The sequence below is a fragment of the Sylvia atricapilla genome, chromosome 9, assembly GCF_009819655.1.
Source record: "Sylvia atricapilla isolate bSylAtr1 chromosome 9, bSylAtr1.pri, whole genome shotgun sequence".
Lineage (NCBI taxonomy): Eukaryota > Metazoa > Chordata > Aves > Passeriformes > Sylviidae > Sylvia > Sylvia atricapilla.
Window position 1 is genome coordinate 12033683 of NC_089148.1, and position 18344 is coordinate 12052026.

Here is an 18344-nt window from a genome sequence, read left to right on the forward strand (position 1 = left end):
CTGTGCTCCTGCTGGATGAGCCCCTCATGATGTGACACACGGTCCAGTTGCTTGGAAGGGACTGTCGCTGCTGCACAGCACCTGGCACTGGCAGGGGCTTGACTGTGGCAACATCCCCACTCCTCCCTCCTGAGCATTGGAAAAGGGACAAGGTGGCACCCAGCATTTCTGCTCAGCCCTGCCTGAGAGATGCTCCCTGAGCCCATGTGTTCCCTTCCTGCAGGAACCTGTGGCCACAAGCACAGATGTCTGGGAAAGCAGAGCCAAGGGAGAGGCCAGCCTGTCCTCTCAGCTTTCCTGTGGCACCCTCTGCACCCACCCAGTGCTTTGGTGCTAAGGGGGCTGCCCACTTCCCCTGCCCACTTCCCCTGCTCCCTGTCCCTGCAGTTGTGCCACCCCCATGGGTCAGGGCCGTGCCGAGTGGTCCCAGTAAGGCAGTGCCGGCCAGCGGGCTGCCAAGAGGCAACTGAGGCTTCCCAGAGAGCCAAGCCCAGGACATCAAGAGCCAGCTCTGGCTCGGAGCACTTGTCTGCATGTTACTTATTTACTTACAGCAGGATGAAGGGCAGCATCCCTGTCCCAGACACCTCAGTGCGGGAGCATGGCGACTTTGTCACCCTTTTCCTGAGGTCCTGCGCTTTGCAAGGCTCAGGTTTTCTCAGAAGCATTAGCAATGGAAACTGTCTCTGTAGCTGCTGATGTTGTCCATGACAACAGCTGTATTTCTGGGTGTGCAGTGCCCTGTGCCATACACCCACTGCAGTGGTCTCTGCAGCCCCAGGCTGGGCTGCTCTCTCTGCCTGCTCCTGCTGCCCACCTCCAGCAAGGGTGGCTGCTCAGAGGCAGGTTTCTGTAGCAGAAATAGGGAGCAGCTGGGAGGGAGCAGAGCAGAAGAGACACCTCTGTGCCCCGTCTCCAAATGCCATCCATGGGGACTGGCAGGTGGAAACCAAAACACAGAGAGTTTTACAAGGAGGGGAAAAAAAATCAAAGGAATTGAAATTAAATAGCAGACATAGCAATGGAGCAATCATCCACAGAGGGCTTGTGAAAATAAACAAGAGAGAGGAAAATTGCAGGGAGCCCTGAAGACAGGGAGCTGTAGTCCAGCTTTTCCAGCCGTGCTGAAAACTCAGCCCAGTCAGCCTGTGAGGAGCAGTCTGTCCCCTCTCCTCCTGTGCCAGCAAGATGACCTGGAAGCCACCAAATGTTACTCTGCCAGGGAAAAGCCCTGCCCTGCAAAGATGGGGACTGGGGGGTTGGTGGGGTGGGGTGTCTGTTTTCACCTCTTTATTTCGTCAACCTCATGCAGCACACCTGAGTGTTCCCTGCAAAAGCTCAGCTTGCTCTTGCTACCACCCCTGAGCTGCAGTGGGGGTGGGGGGAGCCTCCTCAGCAGTTTTAGATGTTCAGGACCTAATCACTACCTGTTTTGCAGGAAAGTGAACCTTTTGGGAGGCAGCTGGGACTGCTGCCAAGCCCCAGGACCCTCTGTTTTTTTTTGCATCCTCCAAATGCAGGTCTAGAGCATGGCCTTGGTGGAATGGGAAGTGGCAGTTAGCCTTTGGCAGTCTTCAGCTCCTGAAACCTTTTTTCCCCTCTCTGCCCAGAAAAGGCAGCACCCAGGAGGTGCCTCTTTACAGGACCCTTCCCATTGCCGATATAAGGCTTATATATTACTGATAAATGTGCTGTGTGCCTATACAAGGGTTCTGAGTGCTGTCAGCAGTGTGAGGCTGGTGGCACAGTGTGGGGTGGCACCACGGGGCAGGTACCCCTCAGCACAGCGCTCCCACACCTCTTCACCTTCACCTCCTCATCAGCCCTTCTTCAAGCTTGTCTCTATAGAGACTGAGTGCTGCATACATGTCCCTAATTCAGCCCCAGAGCAGCCTGACAGCCCTGCTGATACAATTAGCCTGGCCACAGATGGGGATGGAGCGAGGAGATCAAGATCAAGAGCTGCCACTAATGCGCAGTGCCTGTTTAGAAATGCCACAGACAGGCACAGCCTTTACAGCATTAGGGTCCATTTGTTCATCTGGAATTAATTACAGAATGGGTGCAGGGCAGGGACTGTGAGTGTCCCACTGCTGTGACTGTCCCACTACCCTGTTCTTCTGCCTGACCTGTCTCTGCACCTCTCCTGCTGCAGGGCCAAGGAGATCAAGACGAAGCTAGGCACGCTGCTCCAGAAGCCTGATGCCACCATTGACTTCATCATCCCCTATCCCGAGAAGCCGGAGAAGCCACCCAAGGCCCAGAAGTGAGTACTGCACTGAGGTGGGCTGCAGCGGTACCTGCGCCCAGCCAGTGGGGTGGGTACAAGCCCTTTTGGGATGCAGAGCAGGTGAAGCCCTGCTATGGGCTGGCACAGCAGGCTCTAGGTGGCAGGCAGCTTGTGGCATGCCCCTCGTGACCTGCCTGCTAGGTGCAGGCTCAAGAAGTTCTGTCAGGGCAGCATGAGACGTCTCAGGCAATACAGCTCTATGGAAACTAGATTTTCCATGGAAACTCAATTTACTTTTGATGAGATTTCAAGTTATTTGATAAAGGTTTTCCCAGGGGCATATGGCACTTGGACTTCTCTGAGTCACCTGCCTCAGCCCAGAGGTACCAGCCTTTGCAACCATCTGGCTTTGGGGTGGCAGCATGTCCATGAGCTGGGTGCACAACCTCGTGGCACCATGCCTGGCTCGGGGCAGCTTTGTGATGATGGGACCTCCTCACCTTATGGCCAGCACTGAGCTGGTGTATAATACTGGCTTATCAATATTATTTAAAGCACATGAAACATTAAATATTTTGCCTGCTAATCCAGGGTGCAGGGGGTGATGTGCAGGGGGACGTTTGCCAGCACGGTGCCTGCCTGCCACATCACTGAGTGGCCAGAGCTGCCCACGCCAGGGAGGGCTGGCAGAGCCCGGGGAGCTGTGTGCTTCTCACTGCCATGCTCCTGATGCCTCTGTGACAGACACATTTGTCTCCATTAGCCATCCCCACAGAAAGCTGGAGAACATCTCCAGTCTGTCTGGAGGAGCTGTTTTCCCCTGCACTGCATCACTGTGCAGCCCTGGCATCACTCACCTGTCAGCATCTCACTCGCACTTAATATCATCCCAGGGACATTCGGATAATGGGAAAGTGAATTTGGTGGTTTCCAGGAAATCTGGATTGTGTTTGTTTGCCAAAGTGATGCTCTTCCTCACTGGGGTGAGAAGTCACCTGACAGGGACATGGGGGCAGGGAGAGTTTTGATCCCTGATAGAAGTGCAAACACGATTCAAGGTCCAGAAAGTGAAGGGTAAGAACCCCCTGTCATGGTGCCTACTGCTGATGGTTAGGTGACAAGTGAGGGCTGGTACCCAGCCTGAGCAAGCCTGGCATTCCTGCCACTCTCCTTTCCCTGCTGCACCCACTCGGGTAGCGTGACATGGCTAGGCATCGGCACCTCTACTTCCCCCAGACTCACCACTGAAGTTTCTGGGCCTCCAGGACCAGGACACACTGTCCTGCCCACTCTCCTTCCCCGCTCCCAGGGGTGCTGTGCTCAGCCAGGGGGCTTCAGCCCCCATGTGTGACCCCTGCAGCAGCAAAACGAGAGTGCAGCGGGGAGTGGAGATGGTCTACAGCCAGCCCAGCACTCAGGGTGGGGGGATTCCCTTGCCCTCCAGCCAATGCTGGCAGGGATGCAGGGAAGGAGCTGGGAGCCCCGGGCAGCTTGGTCAAACCCCTCAGGGCTAAAATAAAAGAACAAAAAAACCCCCAAAAACCCACAACAAAACAAAACAAAACAAACCCAAACAAACAAACAAAAACCCCCAACAAAAACAAAAACCACCAAAAAACCAAACCAAAACAAAGCCCCCAAAAAACCAACCAAAAACATCCACCCACAAAACTCTTTAGTCTTACTGCAAACATCACATTGAAAAATATATTGTAGGAAAAAAAAAGAGGAAGAACTGTGCAGATGGAAAACACTGGAGGTTTCCAGCGGGCGGGGCGCAGAGCCCAGTGACCCGGGCCGCCGCAGGGCGTGGGAACGGGGCGGGCGGGCTGTGGGAGTGCAGAGCGCTGACCCCGGCCCCAGCAGCACGGGGCCGCAGTGACCAAGCCCCTGTGGCCAGCGGGGAGCATCTTTCCCCAGCCCAGCAGGAAAACACAGAGATGCTTCCCAGCCGCCCGCAGAGCCCCTGCGCTGCCGTCCCGTGTGTGGGCGCTGGGCCGAGGAGGAGCCCTGTGGCTGTAGAAGAGACTCGCTTTGCAGCTCAGCCACATCTCTGCTAAAGCACGGAGGAATTCGCCCACCCCACCCATCCTCACCCTCCCTGCACTCGGCTCTCCCCTGGAGAAGGGCACCTGTGCCGTGATGCAGCAGCATCCCTATTCCATCCCCAGACCACTGCCTCTGCTCTGAAAGTCTCTGCAACTTGTCACTCCGTTCTTCCCCATTTTAAAAGGAATTTAAAAACCTGGAGCCCAGATGGAGGCTGTGGGGTAACCATGGACCACCTGGGCTTTCTTTACTCTCCTCAGGCCATCTCCAGAGGAGGCTCTGCAGTGGCGTGATTCCTTGGAGAAGCTCCTGCAAAACCCCTGTAAGTTCACATCCCCCACTGGTTGGTCACCTCCCCTCTTTCCGTGTCCCCTCGGGTGCTCAGCAAGGGTTTGGCCACCCTTGCACTGCCAGTGCTCAGGGAGGGCTCACCTCCCCTTTCTCCCCTAGATGGGCTCGCCAGCTTCCGCAGCTTCCTGCGCTCCGAGTTCAGCGAGGAGAACGCCGAGTTCTGGGTGGCCTGCGAGGACTACAAGAAAACCAAGTCCCCTGTGAAGATGGCAGAGAAGGCCAAAAAGATCTATGAGGAATTCATCCAGACTGAGGCACCCAAAGAGGTCAGTGGCCGTAGGGCATGAGATGGTGCTGGGGGGAATGAGGCTGCTGCCCTGTCAGCCTCCCTCCCAAAGGAGAGCGATGGCTGCAGGGCACCTCGTGCCATGGCTGAGGGGCTCCGAGGGCTGTATCCTTGTCAAGGGGCAGCCCCATGCCCACGTGCTGCACCCCTGTCCTTCACAAACCTGGAGCCCCTGCTGGCAGCCTCTGCTGGGCTGTCTCCAGCCATGGGCGGCCCCAACGCATGCCTGTCCCCCTCTTCCCTACAGAGGCGTGACATCACTCATAAGGGTTGACAATGTACGGTAATCTTCCTCCCCAAGATAGCTTTGCAGCAGGACAGAGCTCATCCTGACAGCTTTGACACCAATAATTCTTCCAGAGAAATGAGCCTGCTTCAGTCCCTCCCCTTGCTGTTTGCATGATTGCTGGTGGGACAGAGCAGGCAAGGGGAGACCATCACTCAGCCCTCCAAAGGCAGGCTCCCATCCCTCTTACATTCTCATGGCAGGTGAACATCGACCACTTCACCAAGGCTGTGACCATGAAGAACCTGGTGGAGCCATCACCAACCAGTTTTGACATGGCCCAGAAGAGGATCTTTGCCCTGATGGAAAAAGACTCCCTGCCCAGATTTGTGCGGTCGGAGTTTTATCATGAGTTAATCAAGTAGCAATGCAGCAGGGCTGTGCGAGGCATCCCCACTGCTTCTGTCTAAACACCTGCCCCTTCTCCTGCAGCCGCTTTGCTTTCTTGATACCACCCTAGAAGAGCACCCAGGGGTGTTGCTAAACACCTCCCCCCATGCTTTGGACTTTCAGATGTCCTGGTGTTCCCTCTCTTACCATCTCTTTCCTCTCCCACAAAAGACCATTTTGCAGAAACTGCCTGGAGCTGAGACCCAGAAGGGTGAGGGAGCAGCCCCAGCTCCGCAGTGACCAGGAGCCACACAGCCAGCTGACACATCCCTGGTGCTGTGGAGCGTGGTGTTAGCTGGAGGCTCTGAGGGGCTGACTTGGCCTTCTTAGGACTCCTTGGAACATGCTAGTTTTTCTTTCAGTGTTGCCCATATTGTTGGTTTGGCCCAGGCTCACTCCCTCCTCCCAACTTCCCAGGGTGCTGCTGAGACTGCACAGGTACCCTGCACGTGCTCCTCTCCCTGGCCAAGGGAAGGTGGGACACATCCACTGCCTGATTGGCATCACCTTCCTTCAGAATCAGCAGGCACAGTGACAGCCATCCAGGGCCGGGGGCACGGCAGGGACAGCAGTGACACGTACAGCAAGGATGGCGCTGTGACAAGGACAGCAGGGACTGCTGTACGGCACCCAGGTGCCGCAGGGTGTGCCTGGCTGGCACCGGGGGGAGCAGAATGAGCCTGTGGCACCTCTTCCTCAGCATCTCCACTCGGAGTCAGCCAGTTTGCTTCACTCTAAACACAAAAACGAGAGGGTAAAATGAGACCTGTTTGCCCAAAACACCGGGACTGTTTAGCAACCCAGAACTGCTTGCTCCAGCCTTTACCCAACGCCCTGAGCCCCCAGGGCACAGCCCTCGTGGTATGCTGGGATGGCAGCTCCAGCGGCTGCTGCAGGGCTCTCTGGTTTCTGTTGCTTCTCTCTGCAGTAGGCATGCCAAAGCAATACTTCTGCACAAACCCAACACAGGGGCATAGAGGAGGAGGGAGGGAAGCTATGCTAGGGGGAAAGAAAGCTGAAAATCCAGCTGTGCAGATCCAATTTGAAAAATCCAAACCAAACCCAAAAAGCCAAATGGAAACTCAGACCCATCATTGGAAACATGAAAAATAACCCCCTGCCTTGTAGAATAGAGTGCAGACCCTGCTGAGTTTGTGTACCCTACATCACTCTCTCCTGTCTCCCCTTATCTGCCGAGGCCATCTGTTTCTATAGGCTGTCTCTAAAAAGGGCCAGCTGCTTTCTAATGTTCAAAGCCAGCCCTCTGCTAACAGAATAAATCACACCTGAGGATGGGGCAAGCACATACATGAAAAGCAGCCCCCAAGGTCTCATTTCAGCCTTGAGGGAAATGTGATAAGCCCCTGCTCCACTGGGCCAGGATAGTGCATCATCCGCAGGGTCATGGCTTGTAAAGAGCTTCTTCAGCCAGCAACCTGACAGGTGCCAGCAAAACATCTGTGGCCCTGCTGCCTACTGGCATCCCAGACCAGCCCCCTTCCCCAGACTCAGCCTCAGTGGAAGTCATGGGACTCTATGCAAAATGCAATAACATAAACAAAGGATTTTCCAGCCTCTTCAAGACTTGCAAAATCTGATCAAAACCCCACCAGCCCCAAATATTTACACGTTGTCGCTATGGCGATGAAGAAAAATACATCCTAAGCTGCAGGAAATGGGCTGTGTTTTCCAGGCAGGAGTGAGGAGGCAGGGGAAGGATGGAGGCAGTCACAAACGTGACTCTTTTTGTAAGTTCTGGAGCAAAAGGCCTGGGAAAGTCGGTGCTGGAGCAGCAGGGGTGATGATCACAGGCATTCCCCTGGGGAGAATGCAGAGGGTGGCTTGGGTAATGCTAAAGAGCCCAAGGGAGCCCATGAGCAGCAGGAGGGTCCCATCGAAAAGGCACAGGACCCCCTGGCAGTGTCCACCGTTCAGGTGGGCAACAAGGGGGAGGCAGAAGCAGGGCTGGATGTGGGATGGGGGCTTGGCCAGCCCCTCTGCTGCAGGGTGCTCCCCCCACCTCTGCCTGCACATGCTCCCTGCACCCGCCCAACGTCTCCATGAACTGGTGTCAATACAAGTGGGTTCAGCATGTTCAAGCTCCTCATTTACAGCGTGACTCAGAAATGTAAAACCAAACAGGCTTCCCTGCAAAAAGACCTGGATTTTTCAGTTCTGCTTAATCCTTTGGCAGCTATTTCCAGATACCCTCACACGTTTCACAGTTAAATGCCACCGCCACCAATGCCATAATGTTGGGATGCTGCCAGAGGCTCTTGTGCCATCAAACCCTGGGATATCACTGCAGCAGCAGCAACACATGGGGCAGGGAGAAGGTGTCTAGGCATGTATGTGCTGAAAAGAAAGGTGCAGGCTGGATTCAGGAGAGTTGAGACAGCTTTGTTGGCAATCCCTCCCTGGCTCAATTTCTGCTTAAATGCTGGAAATCTACTTCGGGGGCTGCCAGTGATCTACTGGGTAGCCAGAAAATGTGGCCATGGAAGCGTTTTGGAGCTCTAGGGAAGTTGTGTTTGTGTAGAAGGGTCATTTGGCTAATTACTCAAGCAGGCTTGCCCAGAAAGGTGGCAACACCTGTACCAACCCCATGGCCCAGCTTTTCACAGGCCCACAAGTATTTACTGTTGGGCTAATGCCAAACATCATATTTCTGGTAGGAGATACTTCATGTATTTTATCACTCTAGCTCTCGTGAAATTTGGCATATATAGCAGTATATCAACACAACATGTACATCTGTATTCCTGTATCCATATATACATGTACACACACATATATTCTTGTAACATGGGCATCTCAACCCCCTGAGAGTCAGAGCCAAAAAGCAGAGTTTCTGGATTGGTGCTTGGGGTCCATCACAGAGAGGAGTGTGAGTAGGTTTTGTGTGGTCCCAGACCCTCTTGAGGGGAACCTTGGCCATCCAGCTGAATGAACACAAAGGTGCATCCTCCAGGACCACCCTGTGCCCGTGGCCTCTGTGTGCCGTGCTGGCACCTGGGCTGGTGCAGGAGGCAGGTCTCATGCTCCCCAAGGGACCCCTATCTCTGCCGTGGGGCAAGGCAACCCCACGCTGCAGCCAGGGGCATGGGGCACCAGGCACTGCTTCCACACCACCCTGGCACACACTCCCTGCCACGGGCACATGTGGAAAAGGGCTCCCTGCAGCTGCATCCCTCAGAGGAACACCAGGAGATGGTTCGATGTGTGGTGTTGTATGGTGACTTCAGCAACCTGGAGCCTCGCACCTCATCAATCACAGGGTGAGCCACCCAGCTCCTGCCCTGTGTGCTGAGGCTGGGCTGCCCCGTCCCAGACTGGGCACTGCCAAAGCCCAATGGCTGAGGGTGTCCCAGAGCTCATCCAGGCTCCCCTCAGGCCTTGGTCACACCCTGGAGGAGGGTTAGGGTCACACCCTGCTGCACGCTGTGGCCGAGGGCTGGAGCAAAGGGAGGAGGGCACATCAGGTCTTCACACCCAGGAGCTGCAGGTTTTAAGTCTGGAGCTCTCCATGGGATTTCCACTGGAGGTATTCATGCAGGGAAGATGTGAGGTGCTGGTGTGCAGCGAGGAGTTGTGTTAACCTATGTTCATGTACCACTCAGTAATCCACACATAAACATGTATTTCTGCTACTGTCTCAATGGACTGTTCATTGTGTCTCTTTGTACTGAAGGTGCAGCATTTTCTTACCCACTACAGAGCACTTGCAAAACTTGTACCCAAAAGCCCTGGCAAGATCAAAAGCCTCTGAGAGCTTTTGCTGCAATGATGCAGGGGTTTCTCAGTAAACTGGAAAGGGAATAACCCCAGGGAGCTGATCCAGAAGAAACACCCCGAGGCTGGTGCAGCACAGGCACCCCCAGCCCCACTGCTGCCTCAGGCTTTGGCTCCCAGGGTCAGCTCCTGCTCCAGTAGCAGCAGCTGGGGTGCCCCAGGGGCTAGGGCTGAGCAATGACCAGCCCTGCTCTCTGCACTCACAGCACGCTGCCCAGGGACAGGCCCAGCTTTGAGATAAAATGTGTTCTATCTGCTCGGGGTTGCAAAGCATCTGCATCAGAGAAGGGGTCTTTGATGTTCCCGCTCCAAAGCTGTCAAGAGGGACCTCACACTCACCCCAGACCCTTGGGGAGGATGGCTAATCCCCAGCTGATGGTCAGGCAAGGCAATGACCCATAAAAACCAGATATTCCCCAGGTTCATAGTGCTGAAGGTGTCTGAAGGATATAATTGTTGTTGTTTCATCAGCTGTTCCATCTTTCCATGACTTAAAACAATCTCTGAGTGAAGCCACTCGTAACATAACTTTTTAGAGCAACCTTGTCCAACGAGTTGGATCTCTGTGCATTTCCTTTCTTCACATAATGGCATTTTAGAAAGGAATAACGCAAACATTTTTATTTAGACCGCATTCATCATTATTTAAATATTGATACAGCTTTTGCAATAGTTACCAAGAGTTCCCAGTACCAGGGGAAAATAAAACATAGCCACATGCTTGGCTATGTTCAGCACTTTAGCAAGCCTCTCCATCTCTTAGCTGAACATGCATGGTGATTGTTGTTAGTACATTGAATAAGTACAAAATAAAGCGTATGTTAAGAAAGAAGTTTCTCTATGGGCCTGGAGAGCCACAGCCTCCTCCTGCATGCCAAAACCCCGGTGTGAGAGCTGTTGTCTGGACTGGGATGCAGAGTGCAGGATACACAGTGGCCAGAGCAGCAATACCTAATGAAGGAGAGACCACGGCTGGGGGACAGTGAGACACCTGGTGCTGCAGCCCACGGCAGCAATCCTGCAGCTGCCTCCCATGCTTCCCACGGCAGGTCAGGGCCAAAGCCCACAGCAAAGGCCATGTCTCACCACAGCAACTAAAAAGTAAGCTGCCTGCTGGCAAAGCCCCAGAGCAGTAACGAGATAGACACATTCCTCCTACCATCTTCAGGAAAAGTGAGGCATGCTGCTACTGAAATACGTAAATAACACCTTAAAAAACGCCAACATTGTCAAGTATGCCCAAGCAGGGCCTTTCCTCTTCAGATATGGTGGCTCTATTCCCTCAAAAACTGCTCCTTACAAGCCAGGACATGCAAACCTGAGAGAAGAAACATGTTTCTGTTCTGCTCTGCTGAAGTATTTAACCCGGGAGCCCGAATTAATAACACAGGAAATAATGAGCCTCCCCCAAAGTGACAGCTCTGCACAGCCCTAGGAAAGATCCTTGGCCGGCATAAACGTGGTGCTACAGAGGGAGCAGTGGCCAGAGGGAAGAGCTTCCCGTGATGACCGAGGGAGGCTGAGCTTTCCTGCGACTCTGGCTGTGGTGATTGAAGGAGGCTGTCCGAAAAGTTTTGGTCTCCCTTCAAGAAAGAGTAGGAGCTCTTCCTGTGCCTGATAGTGCAATGCAGCGCAGCCTGAGCTCTGAGCAAACACTCCTGACAGCCTGGACGTTTGGGAGCTATGAGCAGCTAAGGACCAGAGCCAGCCTTTTTCACCTAAACCTCTGAAGGTTAGAAAGGGGAGATCATAGTCCCCAGTGCTTCCCTTGGCTCCCTCTCTGCCCTGCACATCACTGGGTGTCACACGGTGACCTTGCCCATCTGGTCCCTCTGTGGGCAGAGCCAGGGCTGACACGAGCTCCCCAGCACCCTCCTGGGCTGGCAGAGCCCCAGCACACGCAGCAACTGCCCCCAGCTCCTGCCAGACACAGACCCCAGCACTCCTACACCGACCCGTCAGAGGAGGGTTTGCTACACACACTGAGCCTGGATTGGGTTACAAATGCTGGCTGTTGCATGACATGGGATACAACTGGGACATTAGACAGCTATTGGAGACAGCTCTGTTGCTTCATGCCAATGAATGCTTTTGCTGCCTTATATTCTGCAAGAGCCCGGCCTGCCCCTGCCTTGATGCGGGTTCAGGCGCACTGAGAGATGATGTTGGAGTTGCAGTCTAAGCTGTGAGCGTGATTTCTTTTGCAGTTCTCGGGCCCACAGCCAGCACCACGGGGGCTGACCAAGTCCAGGTAGTACGGGGACTTGAGGAAGCGGCGGTAAGAATCCTTTTCCATGAGAGTGAATATTTTTCTCTGAGCCTCATCAAAGCAGGACAGTGTGGGCTCCAGCATATTGTGGCTCGTCTTCTCCCGTGTGCATGAATCCAAGTTCACCTGTGGGCCAAAGGGACAGCATAAGTAGAACCTGTCCCAGAAGGGCACAGGAATGGGAAAACCCAAGTGTGTCTCTACCATGTGTGCTTGGTGAGCAATTGTCTGAAACAGCTGTTTGACACCCTGCAGCCTCAGCAGAATCTGTGCAGCTGGATACCAGTGCATCCCTGCTGCCAAAAAAGCTGTCAGGAGAGACTGAAACACATCCCTCTGGAATGCAGCCAGCCAGGAAACCCAAACCGCATGGGAGCAGCTGAAACATTGGGAATCATAATCCTCTTGGGCTTCTCCCGTTTGACTGTGCGCAGGGAATGGCTATGTGGTTGTAACTAAACACACTTTCTCTTCACCCAAGTTTAATATAAAATCAATAAAAAGCCCACCTTTTTAACTAGCAGAGAAGCAGAGGCCTTAATCTCTTGTGAAAGTACTGACCTCTGCTTGCCTGTGCTGCTGGTTCAGAATGTAGGGTGGTGCCTTTGCCCAAGGAATGTTCAGTGCACATACCTCTTTTGTGGCCTGCACTGAGATGAACTCATCATAGATCTTCCTGGCCTTGGGGCTGAGCTTGGCTGGTGACTTGGTTTTCTTGTACTCCTCACAGCTGACCCAGAACTCGATGTTTTCCTCGCTGTACTCAGATTTGAGAAAAGCACGGAAAGCAGCCAGTCCTCCTATGGATTGTTCAGAGGAAAACCAGGTCAGGCAAGAGTGTTGGGCCCTGGACAGTTGCACCCCTGAGCCCCAGCAAACAGTGATTTTGGGTTCTCGTCCCCAGAGCTGAATGAGGAGCTGCCCTGGGGCTGGCAGTGGGGACAGCTCATGCATGCTGAGAGGGCTGGAATTCAGACAGGCCCCATGGGGATGTCACACGTGGGGCCCCAGCTGCCTGTTCCCCCCCTGTGACCTTCAGTCCCCTGCCAGGGACACAAGCAACTCGTGTGTTGCCTCCCAGGAGGCCTCGAGGAGACAACCAGCACGCTCCACAGAGTCTCAGACCATGGGAACAATGTGAAGGAAACCTCAAGGACATCGGTGTAGCTTGCCCACAACTGATGGGAAGACAAAGTCTCCCATGGGCTTAGCTGCAAATAATATCTCCACTTTTTGGTTCTTGTTTAACCCACCACTAACTGTGTGTCCCGGTCTTGCCCTCCTCTTGCACAAGGGCTAAACTCGTTGCCTTCAGAAAAGAGATGGCACAGCAGTAACCCAAAACCACACTCATGAGGCATTGGGATTGACCCTTGCCTCAGATCTGAGCAAGAGGCCCCTTCCCCACCCCTCCTAGAGGTCTGTGTGGCCAAAGGAACTCCTGTGTGCCCCTAAGAGATGTAAGATAATGTCCCTTGTCCCCTCTTGGGACTGCTCACAGCGCACATGCACTGCAGGCAGCCTAAGAGCCCTTTTCACTTACTGTCATGATGGATCAAATTTTCCAAAGAGTCTGCCCATTTTCTGACTTCCTCTTGGCTAAGTCTAAGAGGAGACAAAGGGAGAAACAGGGCTGAGTTAAAGAGAGTACAGAAAGGATAAATTTGGTTTGTTTCTCAGCACCACTAGAAAATCTTTTTTCCCTGATTGTTGTAAGAGCATACACAAGAGACTGAGAATGAAATATCAGCTTGCTTTACCAGATACCCCCAGGGATCCCAGATCTAACCTACAGAAATTTGTCTGTAATCCTCATCACCAGCCATGGGCTAGAAATTAATTTTCCTGGAAAAACTGCTGTGGAATTCATATTTACTTTGTGCCTGGCTACATCTCTTGCTGGAGCACAGACCTGGAATCACTCTTACAGGTCATATCAGTGAACTCCAAAGGGCTGATTTCTTTGACCTGCCAGGGGAACAGCAGCTGTTTGGAAGAGAGGAATGTGGGAACTAGAAACACACAGGGAGCATATCCTGCATTCATTCTCTCTACTGTACTAGAACACCCTAGGCTTCATCTGTCCCAGGAGCAAACCTTGGCTTTTGGAACCCTCTTTGGAGAGAACACTGTCTCCTTGCAGCCGGGGGAGAGCAGTGATGCCCTGACAGGCTGCTGGCTGTTTTGTGTGCCCACACCTCTGTGCAGCTGTGTGGACCATTGCACAAACCCAGCGCAAAGAGGCAGGCTGATTCTGCAATGTGCCCAATTGCACTGGGTCTGAAATGGAGCCATTGCCCTGTGTAGGACACTGCACACATCCTCCCCCCTGTGCTCATTCATCTTGAATCATGGAAGTGGTGGCAGGATGGGACTTCTAGTTCAGCATTCTTCAAGGAAATTGAAGTTCTCAGGTGTTGATAGTCAGCTGACAGGACTAGATCCAAGCACAGGTGTGCCACACTAGATCCAAGCACAGGTGTGCAGGAAGAGCTGGGGAGCAGCAGCAGAAACACTACTGGAGTCCAGCTTGGTGAAGGAGTATACAACATGCTGCAGCCAGTCTGGGATTAACTAGGTTACAGCACCTGCTCTTACCTCTGGCTTGAGGATGTCTTCTCCTTCTTGCCCTGGGAAGAGCTGTAGTCACAGGAATCTGACTTCTGCAGCAAGAAGCCCAGACGGTGCTTCATGTCTTTGGCGCTGAAAGAGAAAAATCAAGGAGGAGATGAAGATAATGCTTTGTACTCCCTCTGCAGCCTCCTCACTGCACAGGCTCCTCCAGCATTACTCAGTGACACAAACGCAGGGCGCTGACAGGGACTCCAGTGCTGATTTTCCACTCAGCACATAATGCACATTTTTGTTTCTGGACAAATGCAGTAATGCCAAACATTTTTCATGTTCAACATCTTCTTGCTGAGAAGGTCATCAGCCTGGAACCAGGTGGCAAAGGGGGAGAAGCTGCTGTTTTTCTACTCTTTACAGTAAAAATATTGTGATAGAAAGCATCACCATGCTGTGTGTCACCTCTCCTTGAGCTGATTTGCCCAGCTGCTGATGTGTGGTTCTTACACCCTTACTAATCTTTCCGTGCAGCCCCTGCCATTTCCCCAGCCACAGGACCAGCAGGGCCATGCCAGGCCACCCCACCAAGCCCATGACACAGAGAAAAGGGATGAAGTCAGTGGCTTGGAGCAAGTCTGTGGGGTAAGATCAGGATATGAGCCAAGAGCTTCACCACAACCAGCCCATGCTGACTGCAAGCTGCTCCCTTGCTCCACAGCAAGCTCCTCTGAAGATTCATCCTTAATTCTGTTCCATCTTCCAGCATGCTCAGGACAATCATTTCCTCACAGCAGGTTCTAGATATGCAGCTGATACTGGCCTTGGCACCTCTCTGTGTTTCCTTCCAATTTAAGAAGGAGGAGTGGGGAAACCAGTCCTGCTTGCTCAGGGGTACAGGCCCTGGCCTGCCCCAAGGTGCAGTGATAGTGTAAAGCAGGAAATCCTTCTCCTTCTCCTCAGATCTGAGCCTGGAAAAGAGCAAGAGGCTGTGCCACAGGGCTGAGCTCTGGCAGCTGCTTAGCCTCCCAGCACTGCTGTCTGCTCCAGCACCCTGTCAGCACTCTGTGCTGGCCACACCTGATCTCGCTGCTTGCCTCAGAAATGTTTCCTTAACAGCTCCAGCAGTGGCAGAGAGCAAATGGAGCTCACAGCTGCTTTGGAGCGGGGTGCCTGTAGCCACCACCAACATCCAGGCACACGTGGGGGCTCTGGGCTGCCAGGCTTGGGCTGCCTGGCTCTGTCGAGCTCCTTGCCCAAGAGAAGGAGACTGCTCAGGTCTGCAGGAGGGTGGCAGCAGGAGGAAACAAGGCTCTACTGCTTGCAACCAGTCTCACAGCATTCTGGTGGGAGAGAACGATTTTGCTGGGAATCCTGGACAGAGGTATTTAAAAGATGTGAACTATTTTTCCTTGCATTTTTTCAATTATTTTTTATCCTCATCAGATATTCCTGCAAATTGGAAGTGTCAACGCCTTTTCCTTGAATTTTCAGCACCTATTTTCAAATCTAACCATGAGCAGGAAGCTTTATCCTCCAGATGGGATAAAGATGGAGGCGGCTGAGTCTGTGCTCACATTTTCCCCACCCACTGCACAGCTGCTGGGAAGCAGCCTCAGGAGTGCTGTGAAGGCACCAGTGGGCAGAAAGGCAGCCCTGCACCATCACAGACCCGCACACGTTTGGATGGCCTGTGTGAGCAGGCAGCATTGTGCCCCTCTCCTGGGCATCTCCAGGCCCCAGAGCACCTGAAAGGGAGTAACACCACGCCAGGAGGGCTCGTGCCAGCCTAGACACCCCTCATGCTGGGCTATGGGGCAGGCCATGCTGCCAAGGGCACATGTGGGGCTGTGCAGGCTCTGCTCTGCTGATCCCACACTCCGGGGTGCAGCCAGGTCCTGCAGGGCTGCAGTTCAGCCCAGCCTGACTGGCAGCACACCCCACGGGTGTGATGAGCTGTGCACTTGGGTGCAGCCTGACCTGGCCCCTCACCATCACCCGGAGAACTCAGGCTGGTGGCACATCCAGATCCACCGTGCCCTGCACCCCTGCCTGCTGGCACCCTGGGCTCTGGTCCTGCCAGGCTGCATTTCTGCATTTGAAATGCATTTCAGGGGATAATCCATCATTTTTATCCTGTCTGCCTTGCTTCTGCCTCAAAAGAATCAAGAAAATTTAGCAGAGAGGAGTCAAAGGAGAAAAGGGGTTCAAAGACTGCAGCAGAAGCAGCTGACTGGAATATCAAAATATCACAAAGCTGCCGGGTTTTATGATGGGGATGATGGGAAGGAAGGCTTTAGAGTTCCACAGCTCAGTACAAAACCTTTTTGCAATTCTGCTTCTAGCTGAAAACAAAACAAAACAAAAAACCCCAACAAAACAAAACAAAACCCAAAAGCCTCCAAGCAATCATTTGTATCTAATCTTGCAAAATAATCAGAGCCAAATCTGTCTTCCTACCTCAGACAAAAAGCGCAATGCATCAGCGTGTCTCCGGGCTAACGAGACCATTACCAGATGCTCAGAAATAAACAGTACCTTTTTAAGCAAGTGGCTGGCAGTGCAGCGAGTCCCTTGCACATCTTGCTGCCGAGGTCGGATCAGTATTCCAGGAAAAACAAGCGCGCAGGAGGCGGCAGAGGCTGCGCACGGGATTCAGTCCGGGCTGGGAGGCAGCGGCGCTGCCTTGGCTCTGTTTTATAGCCTAGCCCAGACAGCCCAGCAGCTCCGGGTGACCCAGTCAGCAGCCAGCACAGCAGCAGCACCCGTCCCCTTTTTGCCCACCCAAGAGGAAGAGGGTGACGTATAAAACCCAGACAAAGGGGTGAGAGAGACTGAAAACCTTACCAGAAACGAAGCTTGGTGTCTGGCTGCAGAGGTGGATTCTTTTAAAAGAGCTCAAAAAGCTTTGGGTACCTCCTCTATTGCAGGAGGTTGGAACGGTGCAGATGAAAAGCAGATTTTCGGGGGGTGAGGGGACGACAGATAGCAAAAAGGTCAGAGAATCAGTTCTGAGAAGCGAGATGAGCCTTGCTGGTTCCTCTGGTAATTTCCTTTCCTCTTCTATTTAAAGCAACCTGGATCAAGAAAGGGACAAGAATTTTAAACAGAAAAGCTTTTCATAATCCCAACAAATGTAGAAAATAGAGCTCCTAAGGAAAGAAGAATGTAAATTCACCAGGGAACTACCCAGGCAGATGAGACTTTCCAGTTTTATTCTAGAGTCATGTGAATATATATTTTTGGTGAGGCTGCAACATAAGCTCAGGGGGGTGCAAAGCCCTACCGGAATATAAAATGTGCATGTCTCAGCACACAGATTTGAGGACAGCTCACGTAGATGAATGGAAAAATCTAACTTAGGAGGCTGGCAGCAAATCTGCCTTAGATATGGGTATCACTGCACCACCTTCTCCATTTGCATTTACAAAATCAAAAGCCAGACCTTGGGACTCTGTTATTCCCAAGGAAAGATGGTTAATTAAAATAAAAGGCTTAACTGTGCCTGTCCAGGGAAGTCTTTGAAGTTCTGAGGGTACTTTGTGCTAAAGAATGAACCCATGAGACACCTGTGGGGGTGCCTGCACTGCCCTGGCTGGGCACAGGGTCTTCTCTCTCCAAGGAGAACCGAAGTTTTTTGTCCTCAGCCCTTGGATGGTGCAGAAGGCAGTTGCCCCTCCAGGGAGAGAACAAATTGGTTGATATTTATCGAGTTGCAGCTCAGCACAGCCTGTACCATCCTTATCAAAGAAGGGAAGGCTTTGGGCAGATGGACGTGCATATGGACTGCTGCATTTCAAGTCCTGCTCCTGCTGTGAAATAAAGGAGCTTCTGATTAGCAGCAGGCTGCCTGCCCACACTACCCACTGCTGCATCCCCTCTCCCAGAAACCTTTCAGTGCTTTGCTCATGATCTGCAGAAGTTGCAGGACGAGTCTTTTCCTCCTGTGTCTCTAGAGCCTACAGCCAGCGGCACAGAGCCCAAATCCCAGGAGAGTTTACCTGCCTTGGCATACTGCATCGTGTCGGATCATTAATTGTGCTGAAAGGCAATGCTCTAATTAACCGTAAAATGCTTTTGTAGGAGTGTGAATGTCCTGCTGCCAAACCTGAGGCAATGTGCCTGC

At 52.9% G+C, this 18344-nt stretch overlaps 2 protein-coding genes across 5 annotated transcripts in view; one reads left to right on the forward strand and one right to left on the reverse strand.

The window, feature by feature from the left end:
- The window catches only part of LOC136364816 (regulator of G-protein signaling 5), a 37320-nt gene that overhangs the window by 5961 nt on the left and 13015 nt on the right, over positions 1–18344 (forward strand). The window contains exons 3-6 of one of the 2 annotated variants that reach the window (XM_066324900.1): positions 2156–2266; positions 4540–4601; positions 4730–4896; positions 5406–9251. In XM_066324900.1, the coding sequence (XP_066180997.1) occupies positions 2156–2266; positions 4540–4601; positions 4730–4896; positions 5406–5567 (502 nt within the window). In that variant the 3' untranslated portion in view covers positions 5568–9251. Of the gene's footprint in view, positions 1–2155; positions 2267–4539; positions 4602–4729; positions 4897–5405; positions 9252–18344 lie in introns of those variants that run through there. The other variant, XM_066324901.1, reaches the window with a different exon arrangement.
- Positions 9991–17394, reverse strand: RGS4 (regulator of G protein signaling 4). Of its 3 annotated transcripts, none has more exons than XM_066324897.1 (5): positions 17066–17394; positions 14252–14356; positions 13197–13258; positions 12287–12453; positions 9991–11779 (listed from the first exon to the last, which is right to left on the reverse strand). In XM_066324897.1, the coding sequence occupies exons 2-5, from the start codon at positions 14344–14346 to the stop codon at positions 11528–11530; spliced, it is 576 nt and encodes a 191-aa protein (XP_066180994.1). In that variant the 5' UTR covers positions 14347–14356; positions 17066–17394; the 3' UTR covers positions 9991–11527. The 3 variants fall into 3 exon arrangements, with proteins under 3 accessions (XP_066180994.1, XP_066180993.1, XP_066180996.1); XM_066324896.1 differs by lacking the exon at positions 17066–17394 and adding an exon at positions 16757–16972; XM_066324899.1 differs by lacking the exons at positions 12287–12453; positions 17066–17394 and adding an exon at positions 16757–16995 and having other exon boundaries at positions 11586–11779.